The 25,133-nt window shown below is 39.4% G+C and overlaps 1 protein-coding gene across 6 annotated transcripts in view; it reads right to left on the bottom strand.

The window, feature by feature from the left end:
* Positions 1-7,324: 7,324 nt before the first annotated feature.
* The window catches only part of MPP7 (membrane palmitoylated protein 7), a 149,842-nt gene continuing 132,033 nt past the window's right edge, over positions 7,325-25,133 (bottom strand). For all 6 annotated transcript variants that reach the window (XM_032688253.1, XM_032688245.1, XM_032688236.1 and 3 more), the window contains 6 exons: positions 22,634-22,804; positions 16,639-16,719; positions 14,731-14,824; positions 13,549-13,657; positions 11,892-12,035; positions 7,325-10,505 (listed from right to left, as the gene is read on the bottom strand). In XM_032688253.1, coding sequence (XP_032544144.1) covers positions 10,326-10,505; positions 11,892-12,035; positions 13,549-13,657; positions 14,731-14,824; positions 16,639-16,719; positions 22,634-22,804 — 779 coding nt within the window. In that variant the 3' untranslated portion in view covers positions 7,325-10,325. The remainder of the gene's footprint in view (positions 10,506-11,891; positions 12,036-13,548; positions 13,658-14,730; positions 14,825-16,638; positions 16,720-22,633; positions 22,805-25,133) is intronic.

Genomic DNA, 25,133 nt, shown 5'->3' on the forward strand with positions numbered 1-25,133 from the left:
AAAAAAGAAGAATAGAAAAGGAATATCCAGGTGGCTTTTAAACTGTGGAATACAATAGAGTTTGGAAAGTATTACACAGAAATATAGCAACAAAAAAACCCAAGATACACCGTTTACAAGTTGAAATATATAGTGCTGTGCCTTTGCATGAGCCGAGATCAGTAAAGCAGACAGAGCTCGCCCTACAGGGTTTGAGAACTGCGTGACAGCTCCGAGTTTACAAACGTGTCACTGGCAGCTTGCAGGCGTGCTGAGCAACACTAGAAAATCTTTTAAGGTTTAAGGTTAATGAAGGTTAATTATTCTGAAACACTGTTTTGTAGATTTCAGTAATAATTACCTAAAGTGACAGCGATGAATTGCTGCCTCCATTTTGAGAGCACTTGGGAAATTACTTAAAAGTGTGTGAGAAGATTTATCAGGAACACAACGTAGGTGTAAAAGAAAGAAAGCCCTGGAAGGACAGCTAAGCAGCAAAGGGCAGGGACATCTAATGCCATCCTACAATTACCATTAAATAATTCAGACAAAAAGTCAATAGATTTATCAGCCACACATATTTACTACCATGTGTTTGACAGGACTTTGAGGCATTTGCATTGAAATTTGCTCCCAGATTCTAATCTCAGATATTAATCCAAAGATAATAACCAGATGGCTCTCACACGTTTGATTACTTGCCGAAATATTTATCATCTTTGCTGATTGCATCTTATCTTAAAGCCAGACCCTGAGCTCAGAGAAGTCATCAGCTTGGTTCCAGGGTAAGACCTGCCAACCCCATTGTGAGGAGTGTTACAGAAGTCAAGACCACACATGAAACGAGGCACTAAAGTTCAACAGTAAAAGCTGAACAGCAAGACCTGGCATTAGATTACAAGGTCTTCAGAGCAAAGGCATTCCTGATTTCCCAGGCACAGAAAGACAAGAGGTAAAACTCTGATACTGTTAAAATAAAAATGAAACTTTTCTAACTTCACTAGCACTGCGTGTTTATCCACTACCATCTCATCTGTGCCACAGAAACTGCAGGAACAATCCTGAGTGCTGAAGTGGTACAGATAAAAGTAATTTGAGGCTAACAATAGGAGGAGTTCCTACTATCGCTCATTTAGGGGTTGAAGTGGTGTCAGCTCTCGGCTGATATTTCACCCTTGTCCCATACACATGATACAGAAAGCAGCAGCAGCCATTAGGTGCTCACAGTGAAGCAATCCAGGCTAAGCACTTTCCAATAGCACAAAATGAGGCAATTTACCAGGAAGAGAGGGAGTTGCATTAACATGAAAAAATTCTAAGTTATTCACAAGATGCTAAAAGAGAAGGAGGAATCATCAATCCTGAGCACTGGAACCATGAGGATCCATAAGGATTTTACATGACGCTAGTGGGCCCAAGCCAAGTAACCACTGCTGTAAGTGGAGCTGTGAGGGGAGCAGAGTAGTAGCACTGCCTCCCTGCAGAGCTCTCATATTTAGAAAGAATCTTGCCTCTTGTGTTTTCCACTTAGATTTTGTGACAGATAAGTTAGCGTGGCTGGGAGCGACCTGGGAGTTCCTGCAGAAAATATGAGCACGAGTGTCTCACAGGGGGTACTTAATGCGGTTGCAAGGACAATAACAAACACCAACTGTATAAATGGGTCACATTTATTGGCAGCAGAGTTAATACAGCCACCAGCATCCCTCTGGTACGAGGGAGGTGAACATGAAGGAGGCTCAGAATTAAAAGTGCGATGACCTTGTCAGTGATACACAGACACATCAACCACACCCATCTTGGGACTTGTTGGACTTGAACAGACTCTAAGAGTAGGCTGGTTTTAATACCATTTCGGAGGATAACTTCTGGAGACCACAAAGTCAAGAGCTACATTCAGACTATGACACTGTGAAGGGAAACCACGTGCAGAGTCTGCCACACCGTAGTCAAGTACTGCACATGGGAGTGTGTCAGCTGGCACGGAGGGTAATGTAAATGCTCCCTGCTAAGTTCTTGTAAGTGAAGGGCACAGGGGTGGTGACTGCTTCTTCCCATAGTTAAGAGGGAGTAAACGACACCTTGCTGCTGACATCATCTTTCTGTGCTGTTTTCACCCATAGGTTGCTCACTTTTGTGCCAGACTTGCAGATGTGCTGGTGTTCAGAGCCCAGCAGTGCCCCAGCTTCTCCCTTTCAGTGGTTCCTGGCCAGCCTCTCCTTTCTGCTTCACATTGTCCTTGTTAAACTATTGGCTCCTGACATGGAGAGGCTTTTTGAGAAGATTGGTTAGGAAGAAAGGAAACGAGATTAAACAGAATGGGTCACTTGAGAACACTTGCAGAAATTTTGTCTTTATTTGCTTGGTCTGGTAGTTTTGGAAGATAGGAACTCCACATGTTTTATGGTTACATTTATATAACAAATAAAGTCTTTAATTACAGCAACCCTTACTCTCAAGCAGGCAGTAGGGAAGCCAAAAGAAAAATATAGAAGTTTGCTGTCAGAGTAATAGTGTCTAATAATCAGAAGTATCACATAATCCTCTGAAAATTAAAAATGGAATAATAAAATATTTTCCCCATTTACTAAGTTACTGTATAATCTTATCAGGGATACCATCCCTCATTTCAAACACAGTGGTGTTACCTATGGCAGCCTCTCCCGTGGCAAAGAATGGCACCTCCTGCTTTGCTTGGAACAGGTTCCCTGCAGCTCCCCTGCTGTGCCGCAGCATCCCCCGAGCCCACGCGGCTGTCTGACAGTCATGGAGAGCGCAGTGTCAGAAGCAGGGTACGAATGTGGTTGGATTTGTGAAGGGAAAATAGAACTTGATACTTCAGTTCCCACAGAGTACTACCACAGAGACTATTCCCTGTAAAACTAAACCAGTGGAGTGATGTTTTACACCACAATATCACATAAAAGGCAAGACAGTTGGCCCAGTGATACTCCTACACAGACAAATTCCTGTGTCTCCGGACAGGTTCACATTTCTTTATCTGGCAAGCATAAAATTGTAGTCTGTGTACAAAGCAGCCTTTTCATTTAAGGAACAATTAAGCTAATCCCACAAGATTTCATGTTTAACTAGGTTTGTAGGGAACAAGTTTGTAGTCTGCATTCAATCAAGCTCTTTTGACTTTCAGAAAATAGAGGCAAACCAGTGTAGTTGCAATGTAAAATTCTAAGCTTCCTGAGATGTGTGAGTCCTGCCTGAGTAAAATTATGCATCTATTTGCTAAAACATTGGTATTTTATCAGGAGACTTCTTTCTTTAGTCTGCCTTTTATCTTCCAATTAAGAAATGTAAGACTGCTTTTTTTCAATAAAATAAATTGGTGTACACTAAAGGACTTGATAAATGCATAGCAATACATACATGTGCACATGTATACAAGGCTCAGTTAAAGCTGCTATTGGCATTAAGGTGACATCAGCTGCACTCATGACAAGATGCAGGCTCTTGGCCTTCAAAGTCACACCTATTCAAGAGCATGGTCAGGCTCTGTGCTTTTTTCAGTGTGGTTTGAACTGGAGTTGGATCCAGCTGTGGCCAATGATGATCTGAATTCAATGAAGTCAAAAGAAGACAATAATTCAAGTTCAGTTCTGGTTTTTGACAAAACAATGGTTCAAATCAATCTTTGGTTTTGGTTCTACTTCCTGCTTAACAGCTGTGTAAAGAAAAACATCTGGAATAATACCCCAGCAGGGCCAATAACTGAGGCTGCTCTTTCATACTATCCAGATAGCACCAATATTAACAAAGCTTTCAAGCCAGTTTTCAACAACAACAAAAACCCCAACCAAACCAGAAAACTCCTTTTGTGCCTTACAGTCAATAGTCGCCAGGACTACAAATGGGAATTGAAGCAGACAGCCTCCATTGGCACCAGGAACGGAAACAGGACAAGACCTGCCGTTCTGGCTCTGCAGGAGAGAGGCAGAGCACAGCTCACATGTACTCAACTAATTCCCTTGTGCAGCCAAGCTGGACACACGGCTGCCTGGGCCAAGCTTTTGTGAGCCCTCGGCTGTGCCTGGGCTCTGCACCGCATGGGCTGAGGCCCTGACATGAAGCTCTAACCACCTGATCCTCCTGTGAGATGCTGAATCCTAGATCTGACTGCCCCATTATGCCAGCACTGCCTCTGCTGCCAGCTGGTAAGAGCAGCTGTGCTTAGTGCATCTCTTTGCACTTTCTTGCTGCACTGCACTGCTCTGCCATCCCTCTGACTTTTTTTAGTGAACTCCTCTGAATCTGGGACTATGTCTTTGTTCCATGTGCATATGGTACCTAACACAAGCCAGTCTGTATTTGGGAGTAGGGCTCCAGAAGCTGCATCAAAGTAGGTTTAGTGGGGAAGCATAACCCATACAGGGCGTGCAAAGCTCCTTGGAGTGGTCTCAGCCCATGGTCACATCTGGGCAAATGCCCCATATCAGTGAGTGTCTTGACTGTGAAACGTGACTTCCCCTACCACTTGAGGGCCAGACCAATTTCAGGGAACCACAGCTGCTTAAAAATAAGCCAGTAATGCAAGTCTAGGAAAGGGAGGGGACACGCCAGGGAATGTCCAGAGGTCACATAGAACACAATCAGAACTGCCCCCAGTGGCCATTGCCTTAAACAGTTGAAGCCAACACTGGCTGCATAAAATTTGAAATTGCTCCTGGTCTTTTTTACCATGCGCTGCTCTCATGCATCAAGCAGGCCACAGGGACCTCTCAGAGCAATTCTGTTTTCATGGGACAAAACACATTCATATGCTTCTCCATCTGGAACAAACACTAACTCTTCACCTCTGTTTCAGACACACACCACCCCAGTGTCCATAAGGAAGGAGGTAAACAAATGTCCTTGTATTAAATTTTTTATGTCTCACTGTTTTTCAAGACGAGTCAATTATCCCTTTTCCTCTCTTTGTATTACCTAGATTACTAAACTGAAGCTGTACAAAGGCCAAGAGGAAAACAAAGAATGAAATTGCCAATGATTAAACAGAGTTCAGTAATTTTGTGTTGAAGCTGTGATTGACTGTACTCTTGCTGCAAAAGTTAACAAAGTTAGAAGACAGTAAAGCAACAGCTTGGCCAGATCTGCAGGATCTGTGGTACTCCTTCTGGGTACTACATTTCAGCTCCATAATTCCCACAATCTTAGCTTTGTTTACAAAAGCAGATTTACTGGTGATTATTTATATTTACCAAGGAGGGAACAGAAACCGCAGCACAGTTGCAGCCAGATCTCTGATCTCCTGTTCAGTGACTCACAAAACCGAAGATGCATTTTCAGGGTGGTACTTGCATTTGTAACGTTCTCAGTTCACCTCTGCCCTACCCTCAGAGCCTCTGCTTTTAAAGTGTACCAAATCCTTAGGTTTCTGAGAGTCTGCGTATAATCCTATAGAAAGCTTGTAATATCTTTGTTAAGACACAAATCTAAATTTCACTTGAAAATTATAGGATGCCTTCTGGGTTTTATTTAGCATATTCAAGTTGTGAATACTAATACAGCTACTGAAAAGAAACAGATCTAATTACAAAAGAAATTGTGACCTAATCTTCTCTTTTTATTGCTTATCAACAAGTTTTCAGATACTGTTTGTGCCATTTGAACCCTTTTGGAAATCCTGATGATATTTTTCTACATTTATATACTGAAATGTGTAGCTGGCAGCTTTGTGCCACTGAATCCTTAAAAATTTGTTTAAACAGACGTGTGTGTACAACTGAAACAGAAGCAAAACAAAACCTCAATGTGGATTTACCCTCTTTGTTCAAACGTTGGATGTCAACTACACAAAATACCGTAGTATTTTAGTACAGAGATGTAAAATCATTCCATACAGTCTTCCAAAGATCAACTTGCATTTCAGATGCAGATACCAAGAGGGGAAAGTCTCCAGCTGTCTAGAACTCCAAATTCTCTCATTTGTACTGTCATTTAACATAAGACAAAATTTAAGACCAGACTTTAACTGTTTCCAAATGTTTTTGTGTGTGTTTCTGCTGAAACCTTTAACTGTTATCTAGCATCAGAATTCTAAAACAACAAATACACCCACTGTCTTCCTTTAATTTTGTATTCAGACATTTTTCTGTTGAATGCTTGCTATCATACATTAATCATGATAATATATGATAAATACTTAATGACTGAGAGCAAAAGGTTCTTGGGCAAATTGCAAGTACAAATGATTTTAAGAACTGATACACAGAAATCTCTTAATCCTGTGGGGAAATTACTGTAGATGGAATGGTAGCAAAAATAGACTCAGATTATAACTTTAACTTCAAATCTCTGAAGAAACTATTCAACCTTTGAAACCATCTTACAAAAGCTAAATATGAACTTTACTGGGGAAAAAATTCTCCACGCACAGTAGAAACCTGAACCAAAGTACATGTGGGAAATGCAGAATTCTGCACTGAAACAAAACAGAAGGGGCTTAAAAGTCTTCAATCTAATCCTAGTACGTGTTAGGCTTTTTTTTTTTCTGGAAAAGACATAACACAATGCAAAAAGTAACTCAACTTTCTTTGAGTCCTACAAATGAGCACAACCCCCTTTGGGACTTGTGAGTGGCATAGAAGCATATGTGTCCGATGAAACACTCCAAGTCAACAACTCAGATAACACTCCAACACTTTGCAAGCCCAGACAAGCTGATATTTCAGCTTGATCCACTGACATAAGCTTTTCCTCTCAGAAAGAAAATGGTTTATTTCGGGGTGGGCTACAGGAAAAGGTAAACATCTATTTTGAAGGAGCATCTGGCAACAAAAATGAAATATTAAGAATTGTTGTCCTTGTTCTAGGGTGCTTTATTTTTCCACTTAAGATAATTGGAGCATTACAGTTAATAGAGAGACCTATGAAATAATTTACTACTTAGGCATTTTACCTTTTAAACTCATTTTGTTCATCCTGGAGAAGAGAAGGATTCGAGGAGACCTTATAGCACCTTCCAGTACCTAGAGGGGGCTGCAAGAAAGCTGGAGAACGACTTTTTACAAGGGCAGGTAGTGATAGGCCAAGGGGTAATGGTTTTAAGCTGAAGGAGGGTGGGTTTAGATCAGGTATTAGGAAGAAATTCTTTACTATAAGGGTGGTGAGACACTGGAGCAGGTTGTCCAGAGATGCTGTGGATGCCCCAACCCTGGAAGTGTTCAAGGCCGGGTTGGATGGGGCTCTAAGTAACCTGGTCTAGTGAAAGTGTTCCTACCCATGGCAGGGGGGTTGGAATGAGATGATATTTAAGATCCCTTCCAACCCAAACCACTCTATGAGTCTATGACATGTTATGGTGCAATTTACAATAAAGAGAGAAACACTTTCTGTGGTATATCAATAATTTATTATTTTGCATAAGAAGGTAAGATCAGATTTCAGGTAAGACATCAACCAAGAACCTGATGGCAAATTCAAGTATAGAGCTTGGTACAATATTAAAAAATACTACCCTTTGTTTGACTACGGCAAACAGCTAAAACACAATAAAAACATCTGGACTTGACTGTCAAAACATACAGTTCTCTAAAAACCCACACAGCACAACTTGAATATGTGGAATATTGGAAACATGTTTAGTCGTCTTCGTTCCCAAATTCTTAGGAGTCAAAGGAACAATCCACCCCCCTGCTCCCCTTGGTATCCCAGAATAGTTCAGCACACAGGCTCAGCATCCATCATAAGCAGGCTCCTGTCCTGTTGAAACTCTTGGGCTAAGACATTTTTTCTGCCTTGACCTGCTGTCATTTCTGCCTGTCTCGTGGAGGCCAGGGCTTTGATTTTTAGCTTTTGAAGCTAACACTGCAATAATGTTGATCTTTCGAGAGTAATCTAGTAATGTAATTAAAACCATTTCTCACCCCTTAAAGACTCTGTGCATGTTTTACTCTGTTGGTTGGATTTATGTTTTTGAGATTCCCTTTCTTTTGCAGGTGTTACTATTCAGGAATTAGCTCCTGGCTCAGAGACGGGGCAGGCAGCCATCCGTCTGGGAGACTCCTGCCAGGACTGTGCAGGGATCAGAGGGTCAGTCTCTCTGTAAATGCTGCTCACCGCTGCCCAGGACAGCAAAGCTGCGTAGAAGATCCTCTTAGACCACACCGAACCAGGAATGGAAATTAAATTAATTTCATTTCAAAAGGACAGGACAAACAGCCTGTAGGACAGCCAGAACTGTTTCTACCAGGGAGTTTGCAGATTATTCTAGCATCTATTTCATAAAGAGAAAAGCAGGTCCCTTATGCGAGCGTGACAGTGCCCCAGTGTTCTGAGACAGCCCAGGTCAGAAGCAGTGTTAATAGTGTTTTAGGAAGGACTAAACCCCCTCTTTTTGGAAATGGCCAGATCCTGAGAGGTGCCGAGTGCCCTCTCAGTTTCAAGAGATGGTGAAAGTACTCGACATCTCGCAGGCAAAGGCAAACTGACCCGCTGGATTCCATATCCCCTGAAAAAATAGTTTAATTTTCAGTAATTAAAAAAAAAAATAGAAAATGTTTTCTCAACTCAGATAATCTCTATGCAATTTAATCAACAAATTCCTATTTATGTTACAAAAAAGTTTAAGTCCACCAGGAAAATGGTGAAATTTGACAAAAGTTACATTATAGCTGTTCCAGCAGAGCGTGTATCCATACACTCAGTACATCTGTAACTCTTGCATAAACATTTCCAGACTCCTGGGGATTTTGCTGTTGTTTCTTGCATTTCATTTGTTTTATAAGACTCTAAGCCAAATGCAATGACCCACACATTAAATACACATTTAGAATAAAACTGCAAAATCTGATGGCTTTATCAGCATAAGAACTGAAATAAAATATTTACATGGAATGTTGAGCTCCATTTACAGAGACTGTTTCAAATTACAGACTTAGTAATCTCTTTAATAAATGATCACATTGACAAGAAATTTAAAAACTTAACATCCCTTTTCAACCCTTTCATAAATATATAAAGTTTCACTAAATTCTTTTTTCTTTAAACAAGACAGCTATATTCTCTTTACAGATTAACATGAAATAATGGGTTCCTGTTTGAATGTCACAGATGGGATGATCTGAAGTCAGCAAGTTCCTATACACATTCTGTACTTACAAGACATTCACAACACAACACACAGGTGTTACTTGGTCTTCACATGTGTACTCACTTCTTGTAAATCGGTAGTAAATAAAGAAAAATACCAAATTATCTATATTAAAAATACATCCTCTAATATACATTTGTTTACACTGCCACATCACATCTTAAAATGGGGTTTCCAGCTGTGTCTGACCAGTGACAAGGATATTTTTTACAGTGAAGTCTACAGCATTCATTTATTTTTGAGTGGAGACAAAATACATGTTACACTACTAGAAAGTATCACAACATACTCAACAGTGGAAAGAATTAATCTCTTGCAACTGCTTCCTAGTATCCAAGGTTTCCTCACTTTTTGAAAATTTCTGATGGGAAAATTGTTCTAAAGGATGCCAAAAATATTTTAAATCCATTTAAAGAGGAAAAAAAAGTTATTTACTTTGTTGCTATTCATATCACTTTGCCACTGATTTTACAGAAGATTAATTCCAAAGACTGAAGTTGTATACATACTAACTCATGTTTTTTCCTATTTAATAATTATTCCCATTAATTTTGTTTGTTGTGGCACAGAGTATGCGTGAAAATATTTTCAATGTGTGCATGCTCACAGCTGAGTATTTCACAATTAAGCCACTGAATACATCTTTCTTTCCATGATTATGTAAGTGCAAAGGAATACCAACATCACTCTGGACATGTAAGACAAGGTTCACATCTAGAAAAGTAAAAACACTTATCTTGATATGTAATTAAAACTATGATGTTTTCCTCATAAAAATGTTGGTCACTTTTGCCTGTTTCAGTTCTCTCAAGCATTTAAGGGGCAATAACCTCCCAAGTGCTGATGTGCTCTCTATGGGAGCAGTTATGCTTAAAACCACTGAAGTGCTGATCTCCAGTATTGACTCATATCTTCTGCAAACTCTCTGTTAAAAAAGCTCACCTTGGAAACACACAGATGATGATAAAGAGGTGTTTGGCAGTTTTGTTACAGTAGTATTAGCTCACTTTATGGAGCGTAGTAAAGCTCCGCTTTTAATCTGACTGTTCTGCCCCGAATTGTGGGCAGGAGAATTGAAGACACAGGAAAACAAGACCAGTTCCAAGTGCATAAAGAGTATACCTGCTGCTCAGTAGAGTTAAAAGCCCTCCTACCAAGAAAATGACCATCGAGTGCTGCCTGAATCATGCCCCAGACTGAGGCGCTGATACAACAGCAGATGTTCTGGCTGTTTAAAATGTTACTATGAATGGAGCCAGCTGACGGGAACCCAGAAGGTCTCGGTCTCCAACCTGTCAAAAGTTGTTTTAAGCTCACTGTAAGCTGTAGCGAGGTCATCGTTGACTATCACCTTGTCAAAGAGGTGGCCATACTGGCTCTCCATCACGTGGGCAGATTTAATCATTTCGTGAAAATCTTCCTCCTAGTAAGATCAGTGCACCATCAGTCCATAGCAACATTGCACTAGCTCACTCAGTACTAAACACAATCCACTTGCTTATTTTTTATCTTATCAGAAGATGGAAACTGTACTTTTAGTTAAAAAAGCCCAGAAATTACAATTACAAGTGATCTCAGAGAGTCTTCTCATGAGTCGACTCTGCTCAACAGGCAATTCTTTCCTCTCTCCCATCGTAGTGACACAATTAGTCACTGCACAGTAATTACAGAGACATTTTCTGTTAGCAGCACCACTGGAAAATGTTTCTAGCTGTTTACTTTGATGATACATGTAAAGTTTCATTACTTAAGTCTCAGCTTGATATTAGTGTGTGACATATTACAGTGCAGCCTCTTTTCTTTTAAGAGCTTGGTAGGAGCCGTCATTCTATGCCTGTTCAGTCTGGCTTAGTGGATTCTTTTCATGTTTGGGAAGAGAACACATCTTAGCAATTTGTTTAAATAACTTTGAGAGATTAAACCTGTCCTAACTAAGTAATGTCCTGAAGGTTGCTCTTAAGAATGAGCTCCTCTTACTTTTGATATATCACAAACCAACATTTTCTTATAGCATGTAATTTCCAAACTATTTCAAATGCACAGTCTACACAGATACAGTCTGGTTATATCTGTGACTCAGTTTGAAACAAACCCTAAAAAATCCTAAATAACATCTGAATGAGGGAAAATGATACACATTGTAAATGCAGATAAAAAGTCCAACAATGATCAGCTTTGCTGTAGCTTCAATTAAAATATTTCATTATATTACAAGGAAGCAAGCAAGTTACTGCTGGGTAATCTAAATTTTTTTCTGACTATTGAAAAAAAGCAGCATTTTTTACTTGCTTAGATTTTTCTTCTTCTTTCTTACAGTGTTCATTTCCCTATAGCATTCAAAAAAACCACTGTTTCTCTAATCCACAAATATGTGCTTTTTATTAAAGTAGCTCTGACTTTTTTAATTGGTTCTTTATATTTGAATTTTCTTCTAAATTTAGACCCTGTAATACAGTTGATAAAACAAGGAAATTCTTATATTTGAATAGAAACATCTAAACTCAGATGCAAATTTTTTAAAGGAAATCCACAGCATTATCTGTCATAAAAGTATACTTGCACTGTGGGGGTTCTTCAATGACATACAATCAGAGGACCATGGAAAATGTAAATACCCACAAGCATATCAAACAATGAAAACACCACAGTAAACGTGTGACATGAGAGACCTGGGAAACAGCAAGATGCTATGTGTAAGCCCTGACAAGTGCTGTCAATGAGATCCAGTGATCACCTTTATTTTCAAGGTAAACCACTAAACAAAACTCTTAACGGGTTCTCCTGTTTTGCCATGTTTAATTATACTTACTGTAAAGGGTTTTGCAGTTCCCTTATCATCTTTACTTGAAATAATCTTGGCATTTTTTCTGGTCTCTCTCAAACGGTCAAGTGATGGAGGCTTTATAAATATAACAAATGGTTTAAACTCATATGTCCGTAAGTGTTTCACTGTCTGGGAAGAGAGAAGATTTTAATTAATTAGTTTATTTTGCACAGTGGAACTTACTGTAATAACAGAAACTCTCCACTAACTAAAATAAACCCATAAAACACTTCTAGGCAGGTATTTTTCATTTAGTGTCATCCTGCTCTGCTGACCAGCACTGATTCACATAAGGAGAATTTTCATATGAATGGTAAGAAAACCACTTCTCCAAGGGTGATCATTACCCTTGATTTCCACATGGCTGCTGGTAAACCCCATCATTCCAGGAAAGGCTGGGCTGTGCACGCCAGTGCCACTGGCAGCACGACAATGGAGGGGAACACAAGGTATTTGGGAGAAGTTCAAAAGTTCAATGGATTTTAGCAGGAATAACACTTTGTGTACCCATGAAAAATAGCAGAAAAAGGTGTCTGTGACACTTGGTCACAAAAGGTCAATGATTTTTCTTTTCAACACTTTGTGCCCACCGCACAACCCCCTGCTGTTCACTCTTTCTGCGCAAGCTGAGTGATGTTATGCGTGGAGTTCGAAACACGTCTATGATTTGGACTGCAGCACAGGGTAAAGTAGGGATGGCCAGCAGCTCAGGGTAGTGTATGGACAGCCAAAAGCTTTCTGTCCTTTCCACACTGCCAGGGTCCACAGGAAAATCCCATGTTGGAGAGTGGGGTGCCAGAATGTTTCACAAGCTTGGGTCCCCAAGAGAATTTCGTGCGTTGTTGGGCTGGGTGGGACAAGCAATGGTCTCAGACCAGGAGCCTCTGCCCAGCTCCCCTCCTCCCCTGACACAGGGTATGGCTTCCCTGGCCACTCCTCTGCCAGTGCAGCCCTGCCCTGCTCCTCAGGCACAGCCCTGCATCTGAAATTGCCCCAGGAAATGTGCACAAGTCACACACCGGCTACCCCTGGAGAAGAAATGCTCTGGCTGAGTTTAAACAAACTAGTTCAGCTCCTGGAAGAACTACGGTTTTTAGGAGCAAAAAAATTCCCAGTGGAGCTGTTCAGTGGGGTTAAAAGACAAGGTCAGTGCAAGAAAAAAGGGTTTAGAGAGGAATGTTCTTAACAATTATCCAGCCAACATCATATTTAGTGCATTCCTTGACTCATGTCCACCCTGCATGGAAACCCTTGTCATGAATGGTCTGGTGAAACATGTGAGAGAAAATTGCTGGACTGGGTGATACCTCAAAGCTGTTCCAAAATTAAAGTATCAGAGAGAACCTTTAGCCCAAACTAACAGAGAGATGAATGGAAATATAGGAGCATTCTGTAATTAAATCTTTGGTATTATGCTGCAGGCTTTCAATTCACTTATTTACTAGCTGTATAATGACCAATTTGTATTTAGGTTTCCTTCCTCTCCTTTCAGAGAACCTTGCTGTGATAAAGGTACCCAGCAAGCCCACTCAACAGTCATTCCGCGTGGGATAAAATACACCTTTTTAGAAATAATTTTTTTCCTGGAATCCTAATATGCAATGTGGGGAAGTGCAAGAGTTCTGATGACATGCTTACTTACATGAGGCTGCACATCCAACAAACAGACTTTGTTTTTAGCTAGAACTGATCGAACAGAGTCTAAACTTGTACCATAGTAGTTGTTCTTATACTCGCCATACTCGATAAACCTGTGGCAGAAGATGAAAACAACTGGAATCATTTCCATTTTGTGCAGAAAAAAGCTTACCAGTTTGGTTTATAAGATTTAATTCGGGAGCAAAAATATTGTACTTTACATGAGGGTTTTACCATGTTTTATAAAGGAAATGCTGTCAAGTACTTCAGCATGTCAATTTTAAGAAATCTTCTACTTTACCGCTTTCAAATCAGTAACACCTGCTTGTATTACAGCTAAAGAGAAAAAAGTACTGTAGTCCAACAGCCCACTAATGTTTTCCATCACCTCTTTTTCTGAACTAATGCAATGCAATAAAACAGTGGATAAGCTAAACAATAGAAACTACTGAAATTTCATTGCACACTACAGAATATCCAAATTCTCTGTCTCAGAAGAGGAGGAGGAGTGACGACGGTGCTAATGGAACCAAGGCGGCTGGTTATTTGCTATAAAAGTACAGGCGCTATTTGCCAGAAAAGCAAAGCACAGTTTGAAGTTTCAATAAAACCCACAGCCTTGTGTCTAATACACTTTTGCCCTCTGAAACACTAGGGCAGAATTTCAAGCTGCAGCATTTTACAGGCTGCTGGAGAGCACGATGCTACCATTGTCTTAATTTTAGTTTGCTTCCTAGAAGGTGTACAGGCAGGGGCTTCACTGTAGATCTCTAAATTCAAAAGCAGAGGAAGTGCCTGGCCTGAAAGAGAGTAGAACTACACAAACATTGAGTCAGGCATGCCTGCAGCACTTCCATGGCCCTCCCTCCTAGAGCTGCAATGCTTTACTGCTATCACAGAAGATGCTCTATTAAAAGAGTGCTCCCCGATCCCAAGAACCTACAGTTTCAGTGTCTTGAGGAGATGAGGCAATGAAACTTCTTGGAAGCTTAGAAACAGTTGTGTTTGCTGCTTTTTTTTGCTCTGTGTTTTTTTCCAGCTGCTTATATAACAAAATGTAATTTTAACACATCTTCAAATCACTGCAACTTATATCCACTTTATTATCTAAAATAACAACCAGCCCCCTTCTATAATAAAGCCATTGTTTTAACTGCAGTTCTAGTTAAAAATCTCTTCAACATACTTGTTATTCTGTACGTCTGTCTCAAACAAGTGCTTGGAAATGAAAATGTATTCGACACCATCACTTTCTTGGCTTCTCCTTGGACGAGTAGTGTCTGCAGTTTCATTAGATGAAAAAAAAAAAAGGAAAATATGCACAAAACAATATAATGCAAACCATTTCAGAAAACACTGAAAAGCACAAACTCTTTGTGCAATACTAAGTGTAGCACTTCCTTCACTTCTGAAGGATGTAAGGCCGCCCTGGAACTGGTAGCTGGCACACAAGAACATGACAGGATTGCGTTTTAAAAGTGTGCAGGAAAAGCAGGAAAAAAAACTACTGGACAAGTATCAGATTATCATTTTTTATTAACTATTGGAAAAATCCAATAAAATGAGGAGAGCTGAATAATAAAAGGAGCAGCAGTCCATAACAATTACCCCAGCCTTGCCTCTTGTTAAACTTATTAGCATATGAGACCATAAAGGGAAACAAAGCTCACCAACCTGATTTATAAAATGTTATGTTCATTAACAACACTTGCAGCTCTGCTATGTGAAGCATAATAATAAAAACCCGGGGTGTGAACTTTATGTTTTAGTGCTTTTCTTTTTCTGGTGATCAAAATTGTATTCTGTTTTCTTTCAGTAGCCTTGTACTATTTGCACTTCTGACTTTCCCCCAAGTACTAGGTATAAGGGGTTTGCCTATAAATGAAACTCACTCGTGGGGGTTGCCACTTATGATTAATGAACTCATTCAGAAGTCCTATTTAATACGAGCCGTATGTTACAGCATTTGTATTGTCCACCACATGTGAACATACACAACCTGCTTGCAGCAACACAGTCTTAAATGCCATTTGATAGCACACTCTTCTCAGGCTGACACAATGAGGAACATTTCCAAGGCAGGAACCCCGGTTCTCCCTCCAAGTCCTAACTTACTGAATTTCAGGGAGAGGGATTTCTTTATGTGTTTGTTTTAAATCATAACCACAAATTTGGAAGAGAAAAGAGAGAAGGCAGCTTGATGAATACTGGCAATTTTTAGAGAAATATTTTTGGGCAAATGATTGCATATGCTTCAATGTGTTAAATATTTTGGGAACATCTGGCTTTTTTTGCTGTTGTTGTTTTCAATACCCAGCCGAAGCAAATATGTGCAAATGAAATGACTTGCCAAACCAAATGCATTTGTTTTTCTACCTTGCAAATTCATTCATATATATACTTTACGGCATACCCGCACTTGCAAAAAACCTGTGACAGTATCTACAAATTTGGACTCATATTTTTGAAGGATCCCTATAGGAGGTACAAGTAGGAAGTAAACCAAGAAATGGAAGTCCAGAACTGCTTTCTCCATATTAAAGAAAACCCAATAAAGTATTGTAAAGTTAACACAGCACAATGTTATTAAATTTTATAAAAATCACAATATGTGGTCAGATAGGGGGAAAGAGGTAAAAGAATCACCAAATCAACTTTACTAAAGCTAATCAAAGGGATTTAATTAATTTATTCATAGATTAAACTGTTTATCATCAGTCTTCATTTTTCAGCCTAATGGAGAAAGGCCATTTTGCTGAATGCAAGCATTGGTAACAGAGTGTATTTCACTGCTTTACAGCCAAATCCAGGGTGTTCTTCAGCTGAGTTTCATTTACTAAACCTTACTGACATCAATCACATTAAACTTGTGCTGAAAGTGTACTGCTATGCCTCTGAGCCAAAATATCTGATCAGTTTAATTAATGTTATTTAATACAGAACTGCAGCAGCACTTTTAAAAATTAGAAAAGTAACTTGAATGCCAAGCATGCATTTAGGGACCCAAATTTGAAAGTGCCTTAAAGGTAATGCAATAATAAAGGCTAGTAATGCAAGTATATCATTAGGAGAATAGAAGTGCATTTTTACTTACGTGGCACTGTTACCCCATAGTGCTGGGTGTCGCTGATCAGCAATTTCCGTTTAAGTTCATTCAGTCCAACCCCTACAGGACCTGGAAGAAAAATAATCGTCCTGTTTCCTAACAGACAGTTCTCTCTTGTCTTCAGTACTCTCCAAGGTAAGACTACATAGCATATAGCTATGACATATACTGCCTTTTAATCAGCCATTTGGAAACGCCCATGGTTTTTTAGCCTCTCCTATAATATACAGCACTGACAAATTTCAGGGGATGTAGTTGGCAGTTACTCTGCTCTGACTTTATTAATGAAGAAAAATCAGTGAAAAAAAACTTTCCAGCAAAGCTAACTTTCTTTTCTACAGAAACTACCCTCAGTATGGACCCATCCTCAGCCCTACTACAGACCCCTGCATCCTAACCTGCAGCTTTCCAGAATAAGAACTGGTTTGGCTGTTCATTTTGCCAGAATATTCCCAACTTGCAGACTAGAGGACCCCAGCTGGCATGTGCAAAGTGCCCCCAAAGCCTTTGCAATCTGTGTGTCAGCATGGCCTCACTCCCCCCAGCTGCTGCATCCCTTGCCTACCTGCACCAGATGGCCCTGGGGACAATTGCTTCCAGCTTCTCCTCATGCCCTGGAAGCACTGCTCCTTCCAGCCTCTGCTGCAGGCAGGAACACCGCCTGATTCCTGGCTGGCTGTAGCTGTCACCTTTTGATTGTATGAAGGTGGCATTGCACAGGGAGAGGAAGGAAGGAGAGCACTTGCCAGGTCACAACCCGTTTGGGATGTTTGGGTTTCTTTCTTTGTCGCTGATTTTCTTTTAAACTGTGCTTGTCTCCTGCCTGCTGTCTGAACTGTTCCAAAGCAAATGTTTCCTTCTTCACGCAACTGCCAAAGAGAGACCACTCCTGGAAAGAGGATGGCAGGACAAAACAAAGACTGCATGGAATTTTTTTGACCTGTCTCCTTCACCTCCTCTTGAGTAGTGCTGTACTAGAAGCTACTGAGCAGACCTTCCTTTTGGCTTTCACGTTGTCCCTAACTAGTAGCTCTTTGCCAGTGGTGACTGATGTCTCAGTGAGGGCACTCTTTTTGTGAGGTCTCAAAGGCTCCACAGGCACTTGCTGTGGGCCTCCAGGGGCCCTTCATGCAGGGCTCCAGCCTGCCTGTCCCCTTTTGTGGCAGGGCCACGGTGCTCTGTGTGAAGGGAGCTCAGCTCTGCATGCTTTTATGTTTCTGACAGTGCAGCAGCTAGCTCTGTTTCTACAGAGCCAGGTCAACAGCCCAGCACAGAGGAGAGTCACTGGAACCACATCCCAAGTAATGCAAGGATATTACATGTGGTTTTAAAGAAAATTCTTGTGCACCTAGTAAAAGTGACACATTTATGCATGGAGTGGTTCTTAACAAAGACATTTTAGACACTGGAAATACAAAACCTAATAAACATTTAAGTGAAGTAGTGTTGTACTGGCTAATTAACATTCAGAGTCTGAAAACAGACTGATGCTTCAGTACCTTCAGATGCCTATTTGTAAAAATGGCATCTTTGTAAAAATGGCCTATTTGTAAAAATGGCATCAAACCCTGTCTGAAGTTAGAAACTTATAATGATGAAAAGCTAGTGCTTGCTACTGTGCTGCTACCCCCAGACTATTGTCTGTCTGTAAAATCTTAGGGTTTCTGCATTTAAAATTTCTATGTGTTTACATCAGTTAAATGCACAACTGCATTTCAAATTCCATTTCTGACCTTCCTGTAAATTAATCTATCAGTATGTATAAATATTTACTCAATATGGTGTACAGCAGCCTCTACTGGTGCATGTCTGCAGAGGACATCAATGTGTTATGCAGATAATAGTATTACTTTTGTTATTATTTATAAAAAAATTCCCTTTTTAAGTAGTTCAGTTATTTAAGGCAAATATGGATTTTTATAGGAAAAATAATTAAAACTCTTAATATATCCTAGCAAAGTAGAACAAAACAAGTGGAATTCAATTTAAAAGAATATCACTGTATTGCTTTCAAAAAATATTTCCCATCAAATCTACACAAATATTACTTCATCAGCTGACATTCTGTCAAATCAACAATATGCTTTTAGCTCTATTTATTATAAAGAATCCAGGCTTCACTTCCTGCAACAGATGCTTTGGAAACTTAAATCAGTTTCCAGACCACAAGCTCACTACTGTTCTGTCTCCAAATTACCATTTAAAAATCACCTTTAAATTGAACTACTGAAAGGTGTAGATTCTTCTTTTTCAGTGCTGTCTTCACAGATTTCTCATAATACTGGAGGCTGATTCCTGCTTAGCAAAGACATCCATTATGCGGATTTTTACACTACATCTCCCAAGTGTAATATACAGTTCTCTTCTGAGTATTCTTTTCATTTTGATGTAGCAGAGAAAGATGCCAGTTCCTCACAGTTATGAATCTGAACACAATTTGAACTCAAAAAGAGAATGAAGTGCAGGATTGAAAAGGACAATCCAGATTCTTATAGTCAAATATCAGGCATGTGGGATCCATGACTGTAGTGTAGTTTTGGTTTACTATAAATCACCCCAGGCAGCAATATTTACAGCTTTGGTGACAGATTTAGAGATACTTTGTTTACTTTTTTAAAGGAAGGCTTATATTGTTTGCTGTTGCATGTTGAGTCATGCAAGCTAAGTAATGGTCGAATCCTGCAAGTGGACTGTAGTGTCCACCTCACTTTACTGAGGGACATTTTCAGAATTAAACCACCAATCATTAAAACTTGCACTAGATTCTGTACCACTCAGACATGTCTGAAGAAAACTGAAAAAGCTGTTTGATGTAAGTTTAGGTCTCACGAGGGTTAACCCAACCAGCCATTCTTCACCCATAGATACACAATGAGCTCCTAGAAGTCTGTTTGAAAGAAAAGAAAAAGAAAGTGGTCTTTCAGAGAAGATTTTAGGAATGAGGTGACAATATCACTGCTGGGATCATAAGGACCCTGCAGGAAATATGCCTTGAGAGAGGTTCTGTGGCTCAATCCTAGTACACTATAAAGCAATGACTGTGCATGCTTGTCCAACTGCAGCTCAATGAGATATGTGGTAGGGAAGGAGAACCTCCTTATTTTGCTTCAGTACATTCTAACTAGCAGTGGGAGTGTACTTTGAGATCTGCTGTTCTCTGAAGTAGGATCAGTGAGTTCATACCGGCGTTCTCGTGGGCAAGGCTAGGCACTAGCTTACATCCTATGTATTCATTCCTGAGCCTTGCTGACCTTCCCATGCCTTTGGCCAGGAAGGCTGAATGCAGATAGCAATTCTAGGTCTCCTTCTGAACTGTCCAGTTAGTTCACTGCAAGCAGCATGGCCGTGGTAGGCCATTCTCCTGCACTACTGCTGTAGATCAATTATGACTCTGCAAGCCACTCTGCAAGACAATGGGTGGTATAATATCGAATAATTTTGTTTTTAGCAGACTCATCACATTCATAACAACTAAAAGCACAGCAGAAGTGTCTGTATCATTACTGCTTCAGATGGTATTATTTTAGCCCCAAGGATATGCAGGGCTTTATTCATGAACTTACATTAACAGGCAAGGTAAAATCTTGACAAACTAGTACATTGAGCTGAACTTGAGTATAGCATATATCACACTACAGGGCACTGAAAATTACTGTGTGTGCAATTCATGTTCTTCAAATTAGACTAGACAAATTCAAAATGAAGCAAAATTTTCATTTCAAAGTTGTCAAAATTGCTCCCCTTAAAAAAGGGTAAACCAAAATCTAAAATCCCCCTTTTAAACAGTAAATTACACATTCAGACCTAGCATAACACAACAGACATTTAGTGCCCCCACCAATTACAGCTATAAATTAATTATCTGTCCCTTTGTTTCCTGGTACTATTTGATGGATTATCTTGAATGCTGCTACTGGCACACAAAAAGCTTTTTAAATAGGTTCGCTTTTACTATACCTGTATTGCTTAGCTCTGCTAGTTTTTCCACATTTTGCCCAAGACATTTTTATGGTATTGGCCAGACTAAAGCTGCTCTTAATATCCAGAGAAAAACACTAGAATTACTGAAGTCTGCAATAAATTTCTGAATTGCTTTTGTTACTGAAAAAGCACACTTTCTTCATTTGATTTATTACAACAAAAATCAAACGGAATCTCTAAGCATTCCTTAGATCAGACATATGCAATTTGTTATAAGAAGTCTACTTATCACACTTTTGCACTACACTCTGTTGATGTAACTGTAAAATCAACTCAACCATGTTATTACTTGTTGTACACAGCCCACAATCTCACAGTGATCACACTAGTAGGTGGCTGATTTTTAGTGCTGGAGAGTGACAAAATTGTTTATTAAAAACTAAATTTAATGTTCCCTTGGATATGAGCAATACAAAAACATAGCTACTCAACAGTTCCTAGCAGTCCCAAATAGAGGGTCATATTTCTCTTCTCTGATGCTTTCAGAATGGAGGAAACTTTACTAATGAAGTATCAGCCTATATGCTACTGCCCAAAGAAACAATTAACAATGAGACATTACTCACTGTTACCTTTGAAAATCTTAAGATAATGTACTTTCTCTCTTTTTAGGAGGCTGAAGCAATGCATTTTGATTAGATAATATATGCTGTGAGGAAGACATGGCAGTGACAGATTACAGAAGAATGGAAAGCTGACTAAGGATGACATGTTGAGTCTCGTGCAGTGATGCTTACATTCCTTCTTGGCCTAGAGAGGTCTACCTTGCATCCACCTTTCTTACTACTGGTCTATTTACTTATTCTTACACAATAAGTGGTTATGTTTGCTTCCATTTTTATTGTCAGTCTTCACTGACCTCAGGTATTTATCTTGTTCTTTTTTTCCCCATAGATACACTGATTGATCTCTAAGAGCATAACACCAACCTAATTCTTTTGAGTTTTAGTACAGCTTGACTGGTGCATTCAGACTAGTAACCATGGTAACTGTATTTTAATGTCATCTCCCTTTGGTGTAGCACAGTCTCCTAAAGCATCCTTATGTGCATGTTGGGACATCCTGTCTAGAAAGGTGGACTAGTAGACAAGTGAAAAAGTGGATCATGTTCAAATGGAAGGGGTTATTGGTGTGTACTCTACTACTCATTACAAGAGGGGTTCCTTGGGTGTCTGCCCTGAGACATATTCTGTTTCATATCTGTACCAAGGACAGAATGGGCCCTTACCAAGTTTCTGATGCCAGGACGGGTGATGCAAATTTCTTGCTCCAGGGCAAGGCTTCCATTCAGATGTACCTTGATATGCTACAGGCATGGGCTGGCAGAACTTTGTGAAATTTAATGAGGACAAATACACAGTCCTGCAGTACAGGCTGGGGACTGACTGGCTGGATGACAAGGACTTGGGGGTCCAGGGGTGCAGCAAGCTAAGCATGGATCTGCAGCACTCACTGGTGGCAATGAAGGCCAACAGGAGACTGGGCTGTATCAGCAAGAGCCAAGTCTGCAGATAGAGGGAAATGATTCTTCCCCTTTACTCAGCACTTGTTAGATCCCATGAGGAATACTCTGACCACAGTGAGCGCTGCACTACAACCTTGTTGATAAATTGGATCAAAGAAATCAGAGGGCCTCCAAGATGGTCAGGAGCTGAAGCACATAATGTGAAAGAGAGGCTGAGGGAATTGGGCTTGTCTAGCTTGGAAAAGAGATGCCTTACAGGGACCCACCAGTACCCTTCTAATACCCCCTGAAAAGATGGAGGCCACCTCTTTACTGAGGTGTGAGGTGGGAAGACAAGAGAAGACATGATGGGAAGGCAGGTTCCCAAAGTCGTTGCCACCAACTAATTGCTCCGAATTTAGTCTTAATCCTCTTGACTACGAGGTTCGACCAGGTGACCTCCTGAGATCCCTTCCAATCCAAAAGACCCTGTGGTAAGTATTGTGCCAATTGTCAGTCCTCTGTTTTACCAGGTCAAAAATAAAGAAAACAACTTACCAACCAAAACAACAAGTCTGTATTTGTCATTAGGTTGTCGTCTATATTTTGCAACTTCTTCATAGGTTGGGATATCTGCTGTATCGTACTGATCACTCTTCTTGCACTCATACATAGACTTGTTTGTTTTTTTATCTTTTCTGCTAAGACGAAAGCTTCTTCTAAAACCAGCTGCAACAAGAACAGGGTTTTTTCAAAGTAAGAAAATAAGGCTTCTCAAAACATTTGAAAACAGTCTCTTCCAAACATTCAAGGACTGGAGCATGGAATAAAAAATATATTATATGTTTAATATGCCAGGTCATTAGAATAACATTTCCCATGTTTTTAAACTATATAGGGTACCTATTTAAACTGTAAAATTAAAATTACCAATAAAAGCATAACTGTAAAATATAATTGCAATAATTTGTAAACGTATTTAGATAATTTAGATGACTTGAGTACCTTATAAAATAGTATATATACACAAGAAAATTCAAGCAATCTAGATTCATACTACACATAATGCAAGTCTATTAAATCACCGTGGCACAAAGACATCAAATAAAATATATGATAGAAGCACATCTGGTGGTTGAAAGGGTTAATGAGAATTAACTCCTTGAACAATTCTGTTGTCCTTAGTTCCATGCTGATAGTATATAAAAAGTGCACAAAACATTTCCTAAATATGTTTATAAGTAAACCCTAACACTCTTAGTCAAATTCCAAAATACTAGGAACATCTTAGACAATACAGTAGCCATATTATGAAATTAAAAGTTAATATTGCTATTTAATCTGCATTTACAAGGCATCACCATCTTTTACACTATATGTTAAAAACTAACTTACTCTTCTATTAATGATTACCTTAGATTTTTCAAATTAGTCCTTTACATTGCATTACATTACATTTTACTAGTATCTCTATGGCACCTTTTTTGTTCTAGAAGGAACTAGAGGAATGACTGTAAGGGACTGCAAAGCTGATTTCCCTACCTGGCAGGAATGGATTAAAACACAAATTATACTTTAAATAGTGAGAAAGTTTGTTTTGTTTTCCAGAACATTTCATAGACAGTAAACACGTGTTTGGTGACCCCAGATTTTCAGCAACATGTTTCCACAAACTTGTAATAACACTTATGTTTAGGTGTTTGAGAAGTAATCATATTATGATTTCTTCTTCAAAGGTAGTATCTGGCAAGTTAAAGATTCAATTTTGCAAATATTTAGAACCAGATCTGAAGAGAAATGCTACAAGGCTTAGTCACAGGCTTATCATTTCTCACACAGTTCCACTCAGCATAAATTGTCATAGAACCTGGATCACAGAGGATGTTAACCAAGTTATTTAACTGATGTGAGCCCCTGTACCTATGGGAATCTACAACACACAAAAAGTGAAGAAAAATTTCTTTGAGAATACCATGATGTCAATCCATTCATATTCAAAATATAAAAATATATATAAGTAAAATGCAAACTGATGAAAATTCCATCCATGGAAAGGGCTGATGGCATTTTTAAGAGGTATGGTATGGTCTAGACTAAGTAGGAGATGGACTGGCATAAAAAAGGGATCAAAATATGAGATATGAAAATGTAATGAAATAAACTGAGTTATTTTATTATTCAAAGAACACAAACACTGAAGTAACTGTAGTCAGATTTAGAAATGCCCTGCTGGAGAGCTTACACACCCATAATAGGGCCTGGGAGATCTTGCCTGCCTTAGAGTGAAGTCCATCATAACACAAGGATGTTCTCTTGCTCATTACTATACCTAACTTCATAGACAGTTATATAAAGAAAGATTAAAAGTAACTTTAGCAATACAGACACATGAAGTGAGTTATAAGTTTCCTGAGGCCTCATCTAAAATGTTCCAGATTAAAAAAAAAAAAAAAAATTATTATGGGGTTTTTGTTGTGGTTCCCCCCCCCTTTTTTTTTTTTTCCTGTATAATCACTTTATGGAGAAACAAAAAAAAAAAGAAAAGAGAAAAATACAGAATAACTCCTCACCATTGACTGCTAAATGGCTAACAAAATAAAGAGCCTTGTCACAAAACCCAGAATCCGCATATCTGGAAAAGGTAAAACGTAAGATCAAATGAAGATAAATCAATGGTCTCCATTACAGTTTGGTGTTGGCCTTACAAATACCAAGAGTTCTGTGCCCCTGAGCAGCTTTCTCAAATGCCATTAACCAACAGCTTCTCAACCTCTGCTTACATGTTGAACTTTGCAATCTTTAGAAAAATATTTTTTCTGCAAAATTTTCATATCAATTCAAGCCTCGCTGTTAGGTTTTAGTAAGGCCATTTGTAACTTGTTCCTCTTTTCTCCATCCAATTTATTCAGATTTCATCACCAAACTGCCAGGTGGTCAGTTATTTAAGAATTTTCATTCCTTCAGAAAGGAGAAAATCTTTCAGTGCTGTCTTCAGGCTGATCTTTCCCTTGTCACTTTTACAGGCTGCAGAGAAAGCATCACAAAGACTCGGGTGACA

The sequence above is a fragment of the Chiroxiphia lanceolata genome, chromosome 1 (genome assembly GCF_009829145.1).
Source record: "Chiroxiphia lanceolata isolate bChiLan1 chromosome 1, bChiLan1.pri, whole genome shotgun sequence".
NCBI classification, from domain to species: domain Eukaryota; kingdom Metazoa; phylum Chordata; class Aves; order Passeriformes; family Pipridae; genus Chiroxiphia; species Chiroxiphia lanceolata.